Below are 23,281 nucleotides of genomic sequence, written 5' to 3'. Positions count from 1 at the left end.
CAGGCTGCCTGTTATTACACCTATCCAATAACAACACTGCTGCCTGCCAGAATGCCTGTTATTACACCTATCCAATAACAACAAGACTGCCTGCCAGGCTATGTGTTATTACACCTATCCAATAACAACACTGCTGCCTGCCAGGCTGCCTGTTATTACACCTATTTAATAACAACACTGCTGCCTGCCAGGCTGCCTGTTATTACACCTATCCAATAACAATGCTGCTGCCTGCCAGGCTGCCTGTTATTACACCTATCCAATAACAACACTGCTGCCTGCCAGAATGCCTGTTATTACACCTATCCAATAACAACACTGCTGCCTGCCAGGCTGCCTGTTATTACACCTATCTAATAACAACAATACTGCCTGCCAGGCTGCCTGTTATTACACCTATCCAATAACAACGCTGCTGCCTGCCAGGCTGCCTGTTATTACACCTATCCAATAACAACACTGCTGCCTGCCAGGCTGCCTGTTATTACACCTATCCAATAACAACAATATTGCCTGCCAGGCTGCCTGTTATTACACCTATCCAATAACAACACTGCTGCCTGCCAGGCTGCCTGGTATTACACCTATCCAATAACAACAATACTGCCTGCCAGGCTGCCTGTTATTACACCTATCTAATAACAACAATACTGCCTGCCAGGCTGCCTGTTATTACACCTATCCAATAACAACAATACTGCCTGCCAGGCTGCCTGTTATTACACCTATTTAATATCAACACTGCTGCCTGCCAGAATGCCTGTTATTACACCTATCCAATAACAACAATACTGCCTGCCAGGCTGCCTGTTATTACACCTATCCAATAACAACAATACTGCCTGCCAGGCTGCCTGTTATTACACCTATCCAATAACATCACTGCTGCCTGCCAGGCTGCCTGTTATTACACCTATTTAATAACAACACTGCTGCCTGCCAGGCTGCCTGTTATTACACCTATCCAATAACAACACTGCTGCCTGCCAGAATGCCTGTTATTACACCCATCTAATAACAACAATACTGCCTGCCAGGCTGCCTGTTATTACACCTATCCAATAACATCACTGCTGCCTGCCAGAATGCCTGTTATTACACCTATTTAATAACAACACTGCTGCCTGCCAGGCTGCCTGTTATTACACCTATCCAATAACAACAATACTGCCTGCCAGGCTGCCTGTTATTACACCTATCCAATAACATCACTGCTGCCTGCCAGAATGCCTGTTATTACACCTATTTAATAACAACACTGCTGCCTGCCAGGCTGCCTGTTATTACACCTATTCAATAACAACAATACTGCCTGCCAGGCTGCCTGTTATTACACCTATCCAATAACAACATGGCGCAGAAGAAAAGTATTGGGTGTGAAAACAGGGACAATGGCAGGTTATAGTGAGACCAACACAGCACAATAGTAACTCCATGGCCACGCAGGCTGGCTGGCAGGCAGGCGGGCTGCTGAGACTGCCGTTGCCAGGGAGATGAACTCCCCCGTTGGTTCTGTGTATTGCCTGGTTTAGTTTGGTGCCTTCACTGTAGAATGGACCCACAGCTTTGCTGAGGGAGCAAGGGAGCCTTGTTGAGCTTATAGTTTCATTCCCAAGCATCGTACTTTATTTGGCACCATGTTGAGCCTTTAGTGAACTAATGATCAGTCCAACTCAGAAACCCTGCCAGCACCAGTGAATAATGTGAATCTCTCTATCCCCCTTGTTCTGCCATCTCCGTTTGTTTCTCACATTTTCTCTGCCTCTCTTTTTGTCTCTCTCTCCCTCTCTCGTTGTCCCTGTTTCTCTCTCTCTTTGTCTCTCTCTCCCTCTCTCTTTGTCTCTCTCTCCCTCTCTCTTTGTCTCTCTCTCCCTCTCTCTTCGTCTCTCTCTCCCTCTCTCTTCGTCTCTCTCTCCCTCTCTCTTTGTCTCTCTCTCCCTCTCTCTTCGTCTCTCTCTCCCTCTCTCTCCCTCTCTCTTTGTCTCTCTCTCTCTTTGTCTCTCTCTCCCTCTCTCTTCATCTCTCTCTCCCTCTCTCTTCGTCTCTCTCTCCCTCTCTCTTCGTCTCTCTCTCCCTCTCTCTTTGTCTCTCTCTCCCTCTCTCTTCGCCTCTCTCTCCCTCTCCTTCCCTCTCATTAATCAAAAGTGAACAGACATTTACATATAAACCATGGTTGAGAGGTACCCTTACCTTCAGTCTCTGCTAGCTGTTTCAGCTACTACTGTATAGCTCAGAGTAGTCAACCCCAATGTACAGTATAAATGCAATCATTTCCATCTTCCTTTTCCACTTCGGAAGCACAGTCAATCCCTCTGGGTTTGAAGAGTAGTGCCGAGAAGGAAGCCTATAGTGTGCTCAGCCAAGGATGCACAATATGGCTGTCACTTTAAGGACAATTTTAGGATATCATTATCCACCTTGACGAGCACAACACTTCCCGTCTTGTCTTCTTTGTCTGTGTTCGTTACCTCCAATGATGTAGATAATTCTGTTGTTGACCCCCATCAACATGCATTACAGAGTCATCTTGGAGTTCTATCATTGTTGTAGTTCCAGTTGGTTACATTAGAAACACAGATTCACTCTAGAAACACCAAAGTTCTCTGGAGTAGAATGTTTGTATTTCAGAGATGAATGTTATTGACCACTCACTACACAGACTGAGTTAATTTAATGGCCCGCAACAAAGCAATCATTGTAATACTGTTAGGGCTGCCATCAAGCAAAATCAAACTTTCTGATCCATGCTGTCACACACGCACAAATTAATTACTGTAGTGTTTTTGCAAACATTGCTGTAGTATTTACTATAGTGTTTTTGTAAACATTACTGTAGTATTCACTATAGTGTTTTTGTAGACATTACTGTAGTATTTACTATAGTGTTTTTGTAGTCATTACTGTAGTATTCACTATAGTGTTTTTGTAGACATTACTGTCGTATTTACTATAGTGTTTTTGTAGTCATTGCTGTAGTAATCACTATAGTGTTTTTGTAGACATAACTGTAGTATTTACTATAGTGTTTTTGTAGTCATTACTGTAGTATTCACTATAGTGTTTTTGTAGACATTACTGTAGTATTTACTATAGTGTTTTTGTAGTCATTGCTGTAGTATTCACTATAGTGTTTTTGTAGACATTACAGTAGTATTTACTATAGTGTTTTTGTAAACATTACTGTAGTATTTACTATAGTGTTTTTGTAGTCATTACTGTAGTATTCACTATAGTGTTTTTGTAGTCATTGCTGTAGTATTCACTATAGTGTTTTTGTAGACATTACAGTAGTATTTACTATAGTGTTTTTGTAAACATTACTGTAGTATTTACTATAGTGTTTTTGTAGACATTACTGTAGTATTCACTATAGTGTTTTTGTAGTCATTGCTGTAGTATTTACTATAGTGTTTTTGTAGACATTACTGTAGTATTCACTATAGTGTTTTTGTAGTCATTACTGTAGTATTCACTATAGTGTTTTTGTAGTCATTACTGTAGTATTCACTATAGTGTTTTTGTAGTCATTGCTGTAGTATTTACTATAGTGTTTTTGTAGACATTACTGTAGTATTCACTATAGTGTTTTTGTAGTCATTGCTGTAGTATTTACTATAGTGTTTTTGTAGACATTACTGTAGTATTCACTATAGTGTTTTTGTAGTCATTACTGTAGTATTCACTATAGTGTTTTTGTAGTCATTACTGTAGTATTCACTATAGTGTTTTTGTAGTCATTACTGTAGTATTCACTATAGTGTTTTTGTAGTCATTACTGTAGTATTCACTATAGTGTTTTTGTAGACATTACTGTAGTATTTACTACAGTGTTTTTGTAGACATTACTGTAGTATTCACTATAGTGTTTTTGTAAACATTACTGTAGTATTTACTATAGTGTTTTTGTAGTCATTACTGTAGTATTCACTATAGTGTTTTTGTAGTCATTGCTGTAGTATTCACTATAGTGTTTTTGTAGACATTACAGTAGTATTTACTATAGTGTTTTTGTAAACATTACTGTAGTATTTACTATAGTGTTTTTGTAGACATTACTGTAGTATTTACTATAGTGTTTTTGTGGACACTACTGTAGTATTTACTATAGTGTTTTTGTAGTCATTACTGTAGTATTCACTATAGTGTTTTTGTAGTCATTGCTGTAGTATTTACTATAGTGTTTTGTAGACATTACTGTAGTATTCACTATAGTGTTTTTGTAGTCATTGCTGTAGTATTTACTATAGTGTTTTTGTAGACATTACTGTAGTATTCACTATAGTGTTTTTGTAGTCATTACTGTAGTATTCACTATAGTGTTTTTGTAGACATTACTGTAGTATTTGCTATAGTGTTTTTGTAAACATTACTGTTGTATTTACTATAGTGTTTTTGTAGTCATTGCTGTAGTATTCACTATAGTGTTTTTGTAGACATAACTGTAGTATTTACTATAGTGTTTGTGTAGTCATTGCTGTAGTATTTACTATAGTGTTTTTGTAAACATTACTGTAGTATTTACTATAGTGTTTTTGTAGTCATTGCTTCAGTATTTACTATAGTGTTTTTGTAGACATTACTGTAGTAATCACTATAGTGTTTTTGTAGACATTACTGTAGTATTTGCTATAGTGTTTTTGTAGACATTACTGTAGTATTTACTATAGTGTTTTTGTAGTCATTACTGTAGTATTTGCTATAGTGTTTTTGTAGACATTACTGTAGTATTTACTATAGTGTTTTTGTAGTCATTACTGTAGTATTTACTATAGTGTTTTTGTAGACATTACTGTAGTAATCACTATAGTGTTTTTGTAGACATTACTGTAGTATTTGCTATAGTGTTTTTGTAAACATTACTGTAGTATTTACTATAGTGTTTTTGTAGACATTACTGTAGTAATCACTATAGTGTTTTTGTAAACATTACTGTAGTATTTACTATATAGTGTTTTTGTAGACATTACTGTAGTATTTGCTATAGTGTTTTTGTAGACATTACTGTAGTATTTACTATAGTGTTTTTGTAGACATTACTGTAGTATTTACTATAGTGTTTTTGTAGTCATTGCTTTAGTATTTGCTATAGTGTTTTGTAGTCATTGCTGTAGTATTTACTATAGTGTTTTTATTTTATTATTTTTTATTATCCTGCTGGACAAATTCTAAAATAGCAAATTTTCCATAACCTGTAGGTAGGTAGGACTGGAGTCTGAATGGATAGTTGAGAGCTTCAGTTCTTTTCTATAACACAATATATGGTCTATACTGTACTTGGCATGTAGGTTTCTCACTTATGTCTGGCACAAATTGGGATATGGGGGAGGGGAATAGGCAAGTTATATGTAAATTAAAACGGTACTGTTACTACAGTTAAAAAACTGTTGTGTTTTTACAGACTGTTGTGTTTTTGCAGACATTGTGTTTTTTGGGGGATAATACTGTAGTATTAACTATAGTATTCTACAGTGTACTATACAATTCTATAGTAAGTACTACACATGATTGAGGGATACTACAATGTGTAGTATAGTATTCTACAGTGTACTACAGAAATCCATAGTAAGTATTTCTTCATGTGGGCTGTCAGTTATGCAACATAACATTTCTTGAACACCACATTGGAGTTTCAATAAAACACAGTCAGGTGTCAAGATTTCTGTAACAGAATTCAGATTGGAGTTTCGTTTTCACTGATTCTAGTCCCCCTTTAACCCCCCCATCCTAAAGTAAACAAATAAATAACAACAACAAAAAACTATTTTATTTGAACAAGATTCAACGATAAGAGCCTGGCTTTGAGCGCCCATAGAACAACAGTACCTTTGATCATGTCTCTGCTAAGGGGAGAAGGAGGGGTGCGCTTCCCCTTTGAAATCTAAAGTGCTTTTTTCATTTCTACATCACCCTCCCTGCCAATTCTCCCGCTCTGCCATCCAGTGAGCGACTGTTCTGGGGACACACTGAGTCCCTGTATCTCCCACAGCTTCTTTTGTCTGTCTGGTTTGATTGTAGCCGTGTTGTTTTTAAAGGAAAAAGGCTGGATGAGGGTGTGAGCCAGATGAGCGGCTTGTTAAAAGGTGTCTGCTCTGTTGTTGTTGGTGGTTTCCTCCAGGCATCATTAATGTGCTGTGTTTAATCTGTCAGGAAGTGGCTCAGGGTTGTTTAGCTGGCTCCTAGGGGAGGATGGAGTGTGTCTGTAATCCTGCTGTGAGTGGCTGGAATCCTATAGGGAACATAGGGGTGTGGCTCCCCCTGCTTCCCTGCTCCAGGAACATCAGGATCCAAAGAAACAGAGCAGAACCAAACAGAGAAGAGCAGAAAAGAACAGAACAAAGCACAACAGAGCTGAACATAACAGAACAGAACAGGGCTGAACAGAGCAGAACAGAGCAGAACAGAACAGAGCAAAACAGAGCAGCAATTCCTGTTGATGCAACACCAAAGCAAACACAAGTGCCTTGCTTGGCTTTCAGATACAGAATAATAATGATCCAAGAGGGTCTCCTACCAAAATGCCGTGCATGTGTGTCTCTTCATCATGTTCCCCTTACTGTATTTCTACCGAAGCTAAAGCTCTATCTCAAAGGCTCTTCCTGCAGCTCACAGTGGCACAGCATAAAGGTGCGATGTCGTCTCATGTTTGCATGAGCGTCAGTGCACCTGCCAGGGCAGATGGTCAGACCATTAGTCAGGGCTCGGCCCCAGCCCTCGGCCCCAGCCCTCGGTAGCCCTCGGCCCCGGCCCTCTCATTTATACATAGAGGCACCTCCAATCACAGTCCCTGCCCAGTGGTGGTGGATAACGTGTGTTTCCTCTTACACAATGTGAAGCGTCTAGTCTGAGCATCTGGAAAAGCTCTCTAAATCTAATCAATTATTCATTATTGTTTGGCGACAAATCTCTTTCTGTTAGTGTTTTTCTGTGGATGTTCTTGGTATCACTGAGCCACTCTGTTGAGGAGAGCCAGGAGAGTGCTAGAAGAGAGCAATAAGTAAGACAATCCAAACATGTTGAACAGTTGTTGCTGTCGGCCCAATACCTCAGCTCCAGGACAGGATTCTGACACCTCTACGTATCACACTATGAGATGTGGAAGTGAAATCACACTAGAGTACATATCGTGCCACCTCAGTTCTTGGAAGTCTAGTCCTGTCTAGAAAAGTTTGGGGTGTTGTGGATCTTTTCAAGCTAGCTCAGCCAACTAGGCCGCTACATTACATTTCATCTACATCAAGTGTCTCTGGATATGAGCAATCCTGACATCAAAAAACATTTAGAGCTCAACCTTCAGTGGCAACTCTGCTTGGAACAACGTCATGACATAAAAATCCCCAACTGTTCATCCTAATCCTCTGAGTGGTGACAGTGGTGACCCCATGCTGTCCTGTCGTCTGCCTTACTCTGTTGTCACAGAAAACAACATGAATCTACCCATCAGGATGGACCTTTTTCAAAGTCTGAGTAGTTGTCATGGTGCTCTTATTTCTAGTTCCTTTCTTGTTCTGTATATTAATAACAACCACAAATGGTTTGCTATCAACCAGATGTATTGGGACTGCATACGGGTGCTGGTAGCTTGCCAATAAATATTACCTCAAACCCATCGTCAGTAAAAAACAGCATGTGGTTGTACCACTATCTTCACAAACCTCATTTTGTATTTCTGCGAGGCCGGCAGCTGCGGCGCTAGACGGATGAGGAGAATGTCCGGAGGGAAAATTGTCATAGCTGACGAATTCCATTACTTCTGTCAGGCTGTGTGAAGACTCCAATCTGGTGTTGAAATGAAACTAGCTCCTGTGCACCATCCGCGACGGACTCTGATAAAAGTGGCTCACTTTAACAGACTGGGAACTTCAGTGTTCATAGGTAAAATGGCTGACTTACCTATTCCAACTCTGAAAGCCCTAGTTCACTCAAAATCAACATAGGCTACATACAGTACATCACATTGTAAAGGGACTTCGTCATCTAGGATCGTGTATACATTTGTGTTTCAGATGTTGTATTTATTTCTACTGTAACCCGAAACACGTGCAGTGTAACTGGTAATAAAGGGTTGAAACCCTATGACCATGTCTCATGACTGTGGTGTAACGTCACAGCTGAGATAATATATAGTACACATAAATACTTAAACACATAGCCCTGCTGAGTTAACTGAGGCCAATATGGTCGCCGACTGCAACACACCCCACAGGGCCTCTGCTTCATGTTAGCCGGTGCTCTTTTTGTCAGTCCCCTCACACGCGCGCGCGCGCACACACACACACACACACACACACACACACACACACACACACACACACACACACACACCTCTCCCCTTAATCCCTCCTGCCTAGGATGGTACCCCCTGCTGATGGAGCATGTAGGGGAGGGAAGCCCCTCGCTTGCTACAGCAGATGGCTCCATGAATCATTCATAGTGTCACGTTGAATAAGACATGAACACTTTAGAGGAGAGGAAACTGGGGACTGGGGAACGGTACATTACAGGGAAATGAACCTACCGCTGCTCCCAGACATTACTAGAAAAGAAATGGTGGATGGGCAACACTTCCGGCGTCGACAGAGATGGCCGCCTCGCTTCGCGTTCCTAGGAAACTATGCAGTATTTTTTTGTTTTTTTATGTGTTATTTCTTACAATGCTACCCCAGTTTTATTACATACAGTCGGGAGGAACTATTGGATATAAGAGCAACATCAACTCACCAACATTACTAGCAGGAATACGACTTTCCCGAAGCGGATCCTCTGTTTGGCCCACCACCCAGGACAATGGATCGGTTCCCAGCCGGCGACCCAAAACAACGATGCAGTAGAAGGGGCAGACGGAGCGGTCTTCTGGTCAGGCTCCGTAGACGGGCACATCGCGCACTGCCCCCGAGCATACTACTCGCCAATGTCCAGTCTCTTGGCAACAAGGTAGACAAAATACGAGCAAGAGTTGCCTTCCAGAGAGACATAAGAGACTGTAACGTTCTTTGTTTCACGGAAACATGGCTCACTCGAGACACGCTATCTGAGTCGGTACAGCCACCTGGTTTCTTCACGCATCGCGCCGACAGAAACACGCATCTCTCTGGTAAGAAGAAGGGCGGGGGTGTAGGCCTTATGATTACCGAGACGTGGTGTGATCATAACAACATACAGGAACTCAAGTCCTTTTGTTCACCTGACTGAATTCCTCACAATTAAATGCCGACCGCATTATCTACCAAGAGAATTCTCTTCCATCATAATCACAGCCGCATATATTCCCCCCCAAGCGGACACATCGATGGCCCTGAAAGAACTTCATTCAACTCTATGTAAACTGGAAACCACATATCCTGAGGCTGCATTTATTGTAGCTTGGGATTTTAACAAGGTTAATCTGAAAACAAGGCTCCCCAAATTCTATCAGCATATTGATTGTGCTACCAGGGCTGGCAAAACACTAGATCACTGTTATTCTAACTTCCGCAACGCATATAAGGCCCTCCCCTGCCCTCCCTTCGGAAAAGCTGACCACGACTCCATTTTGTTGCTTCCAGCCTATAGACAGAAACTAAAACAGGAAGCACCCGCGCTCAGGTCTGTTCAACACTGGTCCGACCAATCGGATTCCATGCTTCAAGATTGCTTCGATCACATGGACTGGGATATGTTCTGCATAACGTCGAACAACAACATTGACGAATACGCTGATTCGGTGAGCCAGTTTATTAGCAAGTGCATCGGTGATGTTGTACCCACAGCGTCTATTAAAACATTCCCCAACCAGAAACCATGGTTTGATGGCAGCATTCGCGCAAAATTGAAAGCGCGAACCACTGCTTTTAATCAGGCCAAGGTGACCGGAAACATGACCGAATACAAACAGTGTAGCTATTCCTTCCGCAAGGCAATCAAACAAGCTAAGCGTCAGTATAGACAAAGTGGAGTCGCAATTCAGCGGCTCAGACACGAGAGGTATGTGGCAGGGTCTACAGTCAATCACGGACTACAAAAGAAAACCAGCCCCGTCACGGACCACGATGCCTTGCTCCCAGACAGACTTTGAGGACAATACAGTGCCACTGCCACGGCCCGCTACCAAAACCTGCGGGATCCTCAACACGGGGTCCCGACAAGGGTGCGTTCTCAGCCCTCTCCTGTACTCCCTGTTCACCCACAACTGCGTGGCCATGCACGCCTCCAACTCAATCATCAAGTTTGCAGACGACACTACAGTTGTAGGCTTGATTACAAACAACGACGAGACGGCCTACAGGGAGGAGGTGAGGGCCCTCAGAGTGTGGTGTCAGGAAAATAAACCTCACACTCAATGTCAACAAAACAAAGGAGATGATCGTAGACATCAGGAAACAGCAGAGGGAGCAGCTCCCTATCTACATCGACGGGACAGTAGTGGAGAGGGTGGAAAGTTTTAAGTTCCTTGGCGTACACATCACGGACAAACTGAATTGGTCCACCCACACAGACAGCGTGGTGATGAAGGCGCAGCAGCACCTCTTCAACCTCAGGAGGCTGAAGAAATTCGGCATGCACAATCGAGAGCATCCTGTCGGGCTGTATCACTGTCTGGTATGGCAGCTGCTCCGCCCACAACCGTAAGGCTCTCCAGAGGGTAGTGAGGTCTGCACAATGCATCACCTGGTGCAAACTACCTGCCCTCCAGGACACCTACACCACCCGATGTCACAGGAAGGCCAAAAAGATCATCAAGGACAACAACCACCCGAGCCACTGCCTGTTCACCCCGCTATCATCCAGAAGGCGAGGTCAGTACAGGTGCATCAAAGCGGGGACCGAGAGACTGAAAAACAGCTTCTATCTCAAGGCCATCAGACTGTTAAACAGCCATCACTAACATTGAGTGGCTGCTGCCAACAAGTGACTAACTTTAGCCACTTTAATAATGGAAAAATTGATGTTATCAATTTATCACTAGCCACTTTATATAATGCTTACATACCCTACATTTCTCATCTCATACTGTATGTATATACTGTACGCTAAACCATCTACTGCATCTTGCGATCTTGATGTAATTAAAAGTATCACTAGCTACTTTAAACAATGCCACTTTATATAATGTTTTCATACCCTACATTACTCATCTCATATGTATATACTGTACTCTATACCATCTACTGCATATTGCCTATGCTGTTCGGGTATCACTCGTTCATATATTTTTATGTACATATTCATATTCTTTCCTTTACACTTGTGTGTATAAGGTAGTTGTTGTGAAATTGTTAGGTTATATTACTTGTTGATATCACTGCATGGTCGGAACTAGAAGCACAAGCATTTAGCTACACTCGCATTAACATCTGCTAACCATGTGTATGTGACAAATACATTTGATTTGATTTGATTTGAGATGGGGACAGCGAGAACTCACTCATATGCTATCTCTCAGATGTGTTCTACAGCGCTGTCTAAGTGTCATGCTACATGTCAGACAGTGACTCATCTCTCTCTCTCTTTAATCTCTCTCTCTCTCTCTTCTATCTCACACTAAATACACTCTCTCTTCCCTCCCTTTGTCTTCCTCTCTTTCGTGCTTTGTTTCTCACTCTACCTTTCTCTCCATCTCTGTCTCTCTCTCTCTGTCTGTGTCTGTGTCTAACTCACTCCATCTCACTCTCTCTCTCTCCCCCATCTCACTCTCTTTCTCTCCCCCATGTCCCCATCTCTCTCTCTCCCCCATCTCACTCTCTCTCTCTCTCTCCCCCATCTCACTCTCTCTCTCTCTACCCCATCTCCCCATCTCACTCTCTCTCCCCCATCTCACTCTCTCTCTCCCCCATCTCACTCTCTCTCTCTCCAATCTCACTCTCTCTCTCTCTCTCCCCCATCTCACTCTCTCTCTCTCTCTCTCCCCCCATCTCACTCTCTCTCCCCATCTCTCTCTCTCTCTCTCTCTCTCTCTCTCTCTCTCTCTCAGTCTGTGTCTGTGTCTGACTCACTCCATCTGTCAGAGTGTTGCTGTTCCTTCTCATGCTGTGTTCTTGGGTAATCAGGCAGACAGAAAGGGAGGGAGACAGACAGACAGGGAGGGAGACAGACAGGGAGGGAGGGAGGCAGGCAAGTAGACAGGGAGGGATGGAGCCAGGGAGGGAGGGAGAACGGCAGACCGGGAGGGGGCAGGCAGGCTGCTCTGTATGTGTCAGCGGGCCTCCGTCGCACGGCCAGCGCCAGACATGCTCAGAATCACAACAACATTTCCCATGGTGGCTACAGGGAGGTAACACTTCCCAAATGACACCCTATTCCCTATATAGTGCACTACTTTTGACCAGAGCCCTATGGGAAGTGCACTATGTAGGGAATAGGGTGCCATTTAGGATGCAGACGCTGTGCCACTGCTCGAGGTAGATGTTGCCCTTTACCACAGATCTAGGATCAGATCTCTCTAACTCCTATACTAAGCTTAACCATCAGGGGAATGACAAAATATCTGACCCTGTATCAGTGGTTAGGTAACCTTTTTCTGAACAAGGCAGTTAACCCACTGTTCCTAGGCTGTCATTGTAAATAATAATTTGTTCTTAACTGTCTTGCCTGGTTAAAGAACATTTTGAATAGGCTGATATTTATGGCAGAGCACTGGTGGGCAAAGAGTCTTATGATACTGCGTTCACATCTCACACCAGCTGAGCCAACGCCTTCTGGCTTGTGTAAGGAAGGAGTGAGCTTCTACCAGAGGCTACAAGCTATAAGGTGAGATAAGATAAGCATATTTAGTTACGGTTGAGGGCAGTGATGTCATCAGTGATGTCATTGCTATGCTAGTAAGGGACGACTAGCCGCCTTAACAATGAAGAAAACCTTGACCTAACCCTGCGAACTGCTAACTGGTTTTACAAAGAAAGGAACTCCAGTTATTGTCATTTTAGATGTAATCCTGATTCCTGATCTTCCCTACCACACATATGTTAATTAATGACTAAAATATACATATATTAATAATAATGGAGAGATAGAGAGAGGAACTCCATGGAGAACCCAGTCCTTGAGTGGAACCCCTGCTTTGAACAAGGACCACAAATCCCCAAAGTGAATACATTAACCCACTTTTCACTCCACATTAATTTAATGATATGGAGGAGATTCATACATTTTCTTTTTTTTGTGATTTTTGTTTTAGATTCTGTCTCTCACAGTTGAAGTGTACCTATGATAAAAAATTACAGACCTCTACATGCTTTGTAAGTAGGAAAACCTGCAAAATGGGCAGTTTATCAATACTTGTTCTCCCCACTGTATCTGTCATGTTTTTTGTGTATGTGTATATGTGGGGCTCCCGGCGCAGCCGTCTAAGGCACTGCAGCTCAGTACTAGAGGTGTCACTACAGACCCTGGTTCAATTCCAGACTGTATCACCATGGGCTGTGATTGGGAGTTCCATAGGACGGTGCACAATTGGCCCAGCGTTGTTAGGGTTTGGTCGGGGTAGGCCGTCATTGTAAATAAGAATTTGTTCTTAACTGACTTGCCAGGTTAAAGATATATAAATATAAAAAAATATATATATTATTTACCAGCTACACGTTGAGGTTAGATAGTACCAGTAGTAGCCTACCTTTCTAGACCCACAATCTCACACTGTTCAGAACAGTTTGTATGATTTTTTTCCTCATCAAAGGGAATGGCATCTTCTCCTCTGGACAGGTGGACCTGCCACTGCTGTATTCCTTCAGCTGTTCTTGTCTAATGATGTTCTGTATTATGTCATTCTGTATTATGTTTCATGTTGTGTGTTGGACCCCAGGAAGAGTTTCTGCTGCTTTTGCAACAGCTAATGGGGATCCTAATAAAATACCAAATACCAAATTCCAGTCTTTACCAATAACCACAGCACCATCTGCTGGTTCAAGAACACACTACTAGAGGGCTCTACACAGAATAGTCTGGTGCACACAATTATTTATTTATACACTAGATGACTGATAGGGGGCGCTGTGTTGGCATTCCTCACTGTTGTAAAACACATTTTCGAAGCAATAGAAATGCATGTATTAATGTGTACATTTGTTTTTGCCTCGTTTATTCTGTTACAGACACATTTATGCATACTATTATATTGAGCTAAACATAAAATAACAATATATGATTTTTTTTTCCTTATAAGTATAATTTGTTTTATTACTAATGTTACTGTCCCCACGTCAACAAAAAAATACTTAAATGCATGTTCTTGAAACATTTAACTGAAATAGAGTAGCATCCCATTTATTCCTATGGAGGACTGGTCCAACTGGGGAGTGCCAATATGGCCGACAGGTGGCTTCAAAGCCTCTCAATGGCCAATACATAGACCTCACAATCCAGGGTTTATATACATCATTGGGTGCACATAATAAGCACAAGTAGAAACACACAAATATAACAACATAAAAGAATATGAAGATTGTTTTGTATGATGCACTGACAAAATGCATCATAACCCAGGGTTAGAGCCAAGATGGAGGTGCGGATGCTTCAAGACAGCGTCTCCTATTAGTCATCTAGTGTTTATATCACAGAGAGAGCAAAGTGTTCAGTCCACAGCGACTAATGCATGCTGGTGTTGGGTGGGCTTTTGGAAGGCCTGCATTCACTCAGTCACTCTTTTCACGCCACTTCGATACAAAGTGATTTTCATTAGTAGGTTAGGAGAGCATTTTCGATAAACCTAACCCATTTCCTAACCTTAACCTCAGTCTCCTAACCCGCTACATTAACTATCCTAACCTGTGGCGTAAGTTCTACTAACCTTCTATGGAAAAAAAAATGTTTTTCACCTTATGAATATGGAGTTTTTCCTGGTCACGACACATGGTCAGGAACCAGTCATCATTCATGAGTAGGGCCAAAGATGGTGGAAAAATCAAGATACCCCATAAAGGCTGTTTTCCATTGAAACAAATGTTCACAGTTCCCATCTACTTAATGGAATTGGTATTTGTTTCATTGACCCATTGTTGACATTGTCCCACAATGTTTTGCTTGTCGGCACTTAAGTTTTCACGATATGTATCTTCCAAAATACAGAAATCATCGTACGGTATGATTTCTGTATTTTGAAAGTGAAATATCTTGAAAACTTGACAGCAGCTGGGTCTGGTCTACTTAGTAAGTATTAGTTATTTTTAACCGGAAAAGGAGCCTGTAAAATAATCTCGCTTTCTCTTCTGTCTCATGAGCCATGCAGTGAGGATTCAGTTTCTTTCATTGGGTGGCAGCAAAGAGCTATCTCCAGTGCCACTAACAGCATTATAGTAGATCGGTAGTGTATCATTTACAGTGTAACTAATGGTTTATTACACAGAGAAATTGACTGGTTTTATGGACGACTGCTTAAACAGACCACTGACATTTCATATCATATGAACGTGTCATTTAGCATGAAGCTGTGATGGTTGTGTTACAGTTGTGCCACCGATCATCTCTATGGGTCTGAAACCTCCAGTGATGCCCTTGATGACTTTTTAGTGACAGGGCTCTAATGCTCTTTCACCTTCTCTCGCCCCTCTCTCTCTCGCTCTCTCTTTCTCTCTGTCCAGATCACGGGGGCGATCCTCTTGGCTGTGGGACTATGGGGAAAGTTTATGCTGGGTGCGTACATATCTATCATCGCTGACAGCTCCACCAACGCTCCTTATGTTCTCATCGGCACCGGAACATGCATCATCGTGTTCGGACTGTTTGGATGCTTCGCTACCTGCCGCGGGAGCCCATGGATGCTCAAGCTGGTGAGAGCTAGGAGAAGTTGGTGAGAGCTAGGAGAAGTTGATGAGAGCTAGGAGAAGTTGATGAAGGCTAGGAGAAGTTGATGAAGGCTAGGAGAAGTTGATGAGAGCTAGGAGAAGTTGATGAGAGCTAGGAGAAGTTGATGAGAGCTAGGAGAAGTTGGCGAAAGCTAGGAGAAGTTGGCGAGAGCTAAGATAGGTTGGCGAGAGCTAGGAGAAGTTGATGAGAGCTAGGAGAAGTTGATGAGAGCTAGGAGAAGTTGATGAGAGCTAGGAGAAGTTGATGAGAGCTAGGAGAAGTTGATGGGAGCTAGGATAATATTATGAGAGCTAGGAGAAAATTATGACAGCTAGGAGAAGTTGGTGAGAGCTAGGAGAAGTTGGTGAGAGCTAGGAGAAGTTGTTGAGAGCTAGGAGAAGTTGTTGAGAGCTAGGAGAAGTTGGTGAGAGCTAGGAGAAGTTGGTGAGAGTTAGGAGAAGTTGGTGAGAGCTAGGAGAAGTTGATGAGAGCTACGAGAAGTTGGTGAGAGCTAGAGGAGTTGGGGAGAGCTAGGAGAAGCTGGTGAGACCTAGGAGAAGTTGTCATCCGAGTAACTGAAATTTGTCTATTTCTTCCCACTGGGGAAGAAACAGAATTCAACATCTGTTCCACATTTGTTCAAAGTAATATCATTGAAATGACGTGGAATTCAACCAGTGTGTGCCCAGTGGGTTTGTTTCTGTCTTTGTTTCGCTTTTGATTCATTTCCTTCTAAAAATGTCTTCCTTTCCTACTGTCATTCAACGTTCCTTGCAGTGTTTCGAGAATCTTATTGTGAGTAAAGGGTGAGAAAGTCTGCAAAATATACACAGTAACTCAGTGTCCGTTTTGTGGCGCCCTGTGTGCCATCTCTCTGCAGTATGCCATGTTCCTGTCCCTGATCTTCCTGGCAGAGCTTGTGGCTGGCATCTCCGGCTTTGTCTTTCGTCATGAGGTAGGTGGCCCTGCCATACCTGCCTCTGGCACTCACCCACAGGATCATGAGTACCCACCCACTTGGCACAGATGTCAATTCAACGTCTATTCCACGTTAGTTCAACGTAATTATGTTGAACTGACGTGGAAACAATGTTGATTCAACCAGTGTGTGCCCAGTGGGCAGAATTCATCAGTCAGAGTGTCCATCTGTTCACAACAGAAGAAGCTATGAACACAACAAGAACTTTGTGTTTGTGTTCCCAGATAAAGGGAACCTTTCAGAGGACCTTCAGTGAGGCAGTGAAGAACTACAATTCCCAGGACGAGAGGAGCCTGGCTGTGGACAATGTGCAGCGCAGTGTGAGTGACGGTCATTTTGACAGCCAAATTAGGGTTGTGATTAAAAACGGACTGTGATAAATCTCTCTCTCCGACCTCCCCCTCTCTCTCTCTTTCTCTCTCTCTTCCCTCTCTCTCTCTCTCCCCTCCCTCTATCGCTCTCTCTCCATCCCCCCTCTCTCCCTCCAGTTGAAATGCTGTGGTGTGTTGAACTACACCAGCTGGTTGTCCAGTATCTGGTTCCCTAACAACGGCATCCCACCCAGCTGCTGTGCCAGCATCTCTGACTGTAACGCTTCTGACCTGCACAATGTCACCATAGCCCCCAGCAAGGTCCACCAGCAGGTCAGACACACACACGGACAGACAGACACACACCGTACACACTGACAAACACACTCACTTGTCTTGTCTTCTACAGGGCTGTTATGAGCTGGTGACTGACTTCATTGAGACTAACATGGGGATCATTGCTGGAGTGACATTTGGAATAGCGGTCTCACAAGTAAGTAATAGTATGGGCCAGCTGTTCTTCCACTCTCCTTCTGTGTGTGTGTGTGTGTGTGTGTGTGTGAGCGTGCGCCCAGTGCAGGTTATTAATGATTACACACGGCTGGGGCGATGTTCACCACTGCTCCTTCAGACCCAATCAGCTAGTCCGCCACTCAGAGCCTGTTCCATCACACACATACCATTCAGGCGCGCCTCGGGAACTATTATGCAGACCAGAGTACAAGAGCACACACACACACTCTCCATCCCTCTCGCTTTTCCACATATGCATACAGACACACGCACACTCTCTCTCTCCCCTACCTCCTTCTCTCTCCATTTCTCCTCTCTCTCCCTCTCTCCTCATTTCTCCTCTCCCTCCTTCGCTCTCTCCTCATTTCTCCTCTCTCCTCTCTCTCTCTTTACTCTGCGCGAGTGTGGTCGTTACCTCCTGCTCGGCTGACATGCTCGATTAGCCCCACAGCGCCGCTCGTCGTCACAGCGACCCCCTCCATTATGCTTAATGGGCCTGGAGGAGGTAGGTAGAGAGAGTGAGAGTGTGTGTGTGTGTCTCCGTGGACGCTGTGACCTGCGACGGCCTGCTCTTCTGCAGTCCCGAGCCCATTAATTGCACCGTAAACGTTATGGAGGGAAGCGGCGAGGGGAGAAGGAGGGGTGGCAGAGAGAGATCAATGACACCTCTTAGAGGAGCAGCCACCCCTTTAATGTATCTTATCCCTATCCCTCCTCTCTTCCTTCCCTGATCCCTCCTCTCTTCCTTCCCTGATCCCTCCTCTCTTCCTTCCCTGATCCCTCCTCTCTTCCTTCCCTGATCCCTCCTCTCTTCCTTCCCTATCCCTCCTCTCTTCCTTCCCTGATCCCTCCTCTCCTCCTTCCCTGATCCCTCCTCTCCTCCTTCCCTGATCCCTCCTCTCCTCCTTCCCTGATCCCTCCTCTCTTCCTTCCCTGATCCCTCCTCTCTTCCTTCCCTGATCCCTCCTCTCCTCCTTCCCTATCCCTCCTCTCCTCCTTCCCTGATCCCTCCTCTCCTCCTTCCCTGATCCCTCCTCTCCTCCTTCCCTGATCCCTCCTCTCTTCCTTCCCTGATCCCTCCTCTCCTCCTTCCCTGATCCCTCCTCTCTTCCTTCCCTATCCCTCCTCTCCTCCTTCCCTGATCCCTCCTCTCCTCCTTCCCTGATCCCTCCTCTCCTCCTTCCCTGATCCCTCCTCTCTTCCTTCCCTGATCCCCCCTCTCTTCCTTCCCTGATCCCTCCTCTCTTCCTTCCCTGATCCCTCCTCTCTTCCTTCCCTGATCCCTCCTCTCCTCCTTCCCTGATCCCTCCTTGCACCCTCCATCCCCCGGCAATGAGGATGGAGGGAAGAGGGGGAGGATGGAGGGAAGAGGGGGAGGGTGGAGGGAAGAGGGGAAGGGTGGAGGGAAGATGGAGGGAAGACAGGACCTCAAAGAGAGATGATTTATTGTGTGCTGTTGGAACTGACTCATTTTCATCACCACCCCCCTCTCTTTTTCTCTCCCACTCTCTCTCTCTCCCCCATTATCGCTCTCTCTCTCCCACTCTCTCTTTTTCACTCTCTCTCTCTTTCTCTCCAGTCAATTGGTATGCTGTTGGCATGCTGTCTGTCGAGGCTTATCACTGCCAACCAATATGAGATGGTGTAGCAGTGAGGTGCAGGTGAGTCTGACACACACACAAATACTTTATTTCAATCCACCAATCAAATTTACAAAAAAAGGATCCAAACATGTCAAAGGTCCCTGTATACATGACACTCAAGGGTACAGAAAGCACATCCTTCTCCAAACAGCTAGGCTGCCCATGACAGCTGAAACAGAGCAGTACCTAGCCAATTGCTTTGCCCTAGTTTTTGTCAGGCCTGCAATCTGGAGGCCACGCACTGCAAGCCTGTGTACGTGGCCGAGACTCCCAAATATCAGCCCCACCAGCTTGCACCTCCACCCCAGGCTGTCCCAGCATGCCACGAGGGGCTGGTATTTAAGCAGCTTCTCAGCAAAGGCCTGCTCCATGTAGCCATCCAATGAGCAGCCCACTTCCAAAACGAACACTTCCCCCTGGTCTCCTCCCACAACAACAACATCTGGCACACAGGAAAACCCATCGTCATCAATATCAAATGAGCTTCCATCACACAAGAATGTTTATGCATGCGTGCTGTTGGTGAGACCACTTGTCCCACCTCGCTGGCTATCAGGTCAACAAGACGGTCATGTCTAGCAATGTATAAATCCTTGTATGATCCCCAGCCATTCACAACATGGGCAATGGACTCCATTTCATTTGACTCATGTAGAATACAAAATGGGTCATTATCTGCAGGGTACCAGAGTGCTACACACACACACACACACACTCTTGTGTAGTGCTATTTGTCTCTGTGACTAAGTGCAATGCATCCAGTGTAATAAGGGGTTGTGTCACAGACCTCCATGGCTGGAACCCCTACAACCCCCTGCAAGTCACAGTCAAACACACACACACAATCGTGATCTCACTATGCAAGGTGGTTATCGCTAGCTCACACCTTCCCAGCAGGCCCCTCTAATTGGCCGTCCCCGACTGTGCTGCTGTGGATTATAAATAAAACTGTTTGGCTCGCAATTAAACACTGATTTATACCGTGTTGGCAGGGCTGTGTGGCGTGATTATGCCTTAAAGAGTTAGAATCCCCCACTTCTCCCCCCTATGACACACTGGCTTAACCTCATAGGATTTAGCCTCATAGGGTTTAGCCTCATAGGGTTTAGCCTGCTAGCGGTTAGCATGGCCGAGCTTCACCAGAGCGTCATTGTCAATTCGAAGCTTGCAGAAACTGTTACTGGCTCCTATCCACCAGACACTGGTTGGCTGTTTTGTCACTTCAGAAGCCTCAGGGCTCTAAATAGACCAGAAGCCTGGCACGGGAGGCTCCGGGAGGGTTAACCGACAGACTGCGTTCCACAGGTGCAGAGAGAGAGAGAGTGGCATTTAGGCTTCTTACACACATCACAGTCCAAAGGCTCCGCTCATTACAGCAGACAAATGGCTATCCCTCTGGCTGTGTGGCGGCCCTGCAGAGACTTCTCAGGGAGATCTGTCTTCCAAAAGCTTCAGGTGACAAGTTCCAAAAGAGAGGATCCCCTCGTTGTCACTGATTATGGGTGGAGGTGATGGTGTTTTCAGGGAATGTAGTCACACATGCGCAGAGACACACGTACCCACACAATCATGTTGAGTCTCTCTGTGATTGTCAGCACCTTTGTTCTTGTTTCCTTCCAGGGAGACCAGGAGGAGAGAGTACACGACACCTTGGAAACTGGGGAGGAACACACCCAAACGCTGGCACACTCCATTCTTACTTTTCCACTCCTTATCTTTCTTACTTTATCACTCTCGTTTTCTCTCTTTCATCTCTTTGAACACATTCCTTAATATGCCACCATGCCATAATTAAAAAATTTACCTTTCAAGACCTTAATTCTTCTAAAATGAATGGTTGTCGATTAGCACCTGCCTCAGCCATATGCTCTGATCCAGGCATGCCATGCCTACTTCAAACACTACCAATCTTCACTTACACAAGTTGACAATATTCCTAAGAAATTGCCTTGATGCAACATAGCAGTGGAATGAGGAGCTATCTTCCCCAGTCTAAATTTCCTGGAAATCATTTTAGAGATGCCATCAGAATTTCCAATATGAGGTTTTTGAAAGAAACTTGAGCTCACTCAGAAGGGACTGAGTCTCTCTAACTGACACACACACACACACACACACCGTCTGCTTTTTGCTGCTACATGGACTACAGTAAACCTACATCCTGCTTCTAATGACTATCACTCTAAATGACCTTGTGCAAGTTGCTCTCTGTGGATGTGTATTTGTGATGCGTTTCGATCCTCTGTATTCAGTCCTGTACTTGGTGATCTCTGCCACTCCCTCCCCTGTGCCCTCTGTCTGTCAGTCATAATCAGTCATAATGTTGTTTTGTTGTTGTAATATTTCATTTCATCTTAAAAGTCTTAACTAGTCATGTGTGTTTCTATAACAGTAGTCTGAGACACAGCCATTTTTCTGGTTTAAACCCCAGTTTTGGTGTTCAAATGTTTTTACACATTCACCTTCTGCTTGAGATCCCACTCTATTTGACTATCCTTGTCCGTTCTCCAACACATCCAGTTCTCTCTCTCTCTCTCCACCGCCACACCCCAGTACATTCGGTTCCAACACCCTCCCCCCTGACTGACGCATATCGCTGCACAAACTAGAGTTTCACTGAGTCAGCACTGCTTTCTGATGATGAGAGAAGACTATTCTACTTCCTGTCTTTTGTTGTTGCCGTTTGCTTCTCACTATATGGGATTGGTAGACAGAGAGAGAGCCAACTGGGCACAGACTGGTTGAATCAACGTTGTTTCCACGTAATTTGTGGAATAGACGATGAATTAATGTCTGTCCAGTGATAGAAAGAGAGAGAGATTCATTCTCAGTGGCAGGACTTGAGGTGTTCGAGCTCGATTTGGTCTGTCATTGCTCTGGCTTGGAACAATCAAATGAAATACCACTTTTTGAAGATTTGCCACTTTTGTGTATTACTTAAATGGAGAATCAGTAATATGACAGCAACCACTTAGGTGGGAATGACTGTAGGAATACTACGCTTTAGCGAGGGCCTGGGGGTAGAATGGAGTGGGGCAGACCACTGAGGTCACTGACACTGTAACTGGTTTCATTCAATTGCCATGTGAGTACAGAAAACTGGTTCCAAGATTCTATTTCTGTAATTACTAGGATTCTTTTAGGTTTTTGTTGTTTGTTTTGGGGTTTTGAGCATTCTGAAGTAGCTCTGTGTTTTCGGGGATCAGTATACAACCAATGTACATGATCAATTTATCTCTCAATCCAAAATTGGACAGATGAAATAAGACTGTATCAAAAACAAAGAGAACGTTTTAAAATGCATCACCAGCTAGCATGCCAACAAATATATGTTGATATTGTGAACAATTGTGATCTTGAATCTATGAATAAAATGGTCATTACATCGTTTCAGTTGTGAGATATTTACTCTCTCTTTTGTTTCTAGAACCGAGTATTTTTTGTTGTTGATAATAAGGTGGGTAGTTAATCGTCATTAATTAATTCTGCCCCTGATAGATCCAATATAATTTACAGGTAGCAATAATATGTTTTACCCCACGGTGTCACTATCACATCTATGAAAAACGTATTCGCGATCCCGTCTAGAAAGGGTGTTCGTGAGGCAGGTTTGACCATATAATTAGCTATTAGAATAATTTAATTAGAGTCATTTAATAGGATTTTTATGGGCTTGACTGTACAAAAAAAATTTACGAACAAGAACAACATCAAATGAAATCCTTACCGTTTGTTACAATGTAACGTATTCACACAATGGACATCAGTATTCGTGATCATGAATCTAGTTACAGCATCAGCAACTATACTTTGTTGATACAGCATAAACAACTAACTACTTTGTTGATAGTGTATACATTGTTAAAATTGTCACTAGTACACCTACTACTTAAAGTGTTTTTGTGGGCAGGAATGACGCAACCCCCGCCTGAATTAAACTCCTGTTTCAACACGTCGCCAGTTTCCTCAGATGTGCCTGCTCTATTCCACAACTCAAATGACATAATTATGATTCCTTCCTCGCCTCCGTATTTCTTTGAAAGGATGTCATTTGAGACCCTCAATTTCAAACGTACACGAGC

At 43.8% G+C, this 23,281-nt stretch overlaps 1 protein-coding gene across 1 annotated transcript in view; it reads left to right on the top strand.

Annotated features, from left to right (window-relative positions):
* LOC115119080 (tetraspanin-7-like) overlaps window positions 1-22,589 on the top strand; it is a 33,013-nt gene extending 10,424 nt beyond the window's left edge. The window contains exons 3-9 of the mRNA XM_065023644.1: window positions 15,549-15,737; window positions 16,634-16,708; window positions 16,957-17,052; window positions 17,221-17,376; window positions 17,453-17,536; window positions 19,136-19,217; window positions 20,820-22,589. Of these exons, the coding sequence (XP_064879716.1) occupies window positions 15,549-15,737; window positions 16,634-16,708; window positions 16,957-17,052; window positions 17,221-17,376; window positions 17,453-17,536; window positions 19,136-19,204 (669 nt within the window). The 3' untranslated portion in view covers window positions 19,205-19,217; window positions 20,820-22,589. The remainder of the gene's footprint in view (window positions 1-15,548; window positions 15,738-16,633; window positions 16,709-16,956; window positions 17,053-17,220; window positions 17,377-17,452; window positions 17,537-19,135; window positions 19,218-20,819) is intronic.
* Window positions 22,590-23,281: the final 692 nt, after the last annotated feature.

This window comes from Oncorhynchus nerka, linkage group LG2 (genome assembly GCF_034236695.1).
Source record: "Oncorhynchus nerka isolate Pitt River linkage group LG2, Oner_Uvic_2.0, whole genome shotgun sequence".
In the NCBI taxonomy this organism is placed as follows: Eukaryota; Metazoa; Chordata; class Actinopteri; order Salmoniformes; family Salmonidae; genus Oncorhynchus; species Oncorhynchus nerka.
This window is presented reverse-complemented; position numbering and strand designations above follow the sequence as displayed.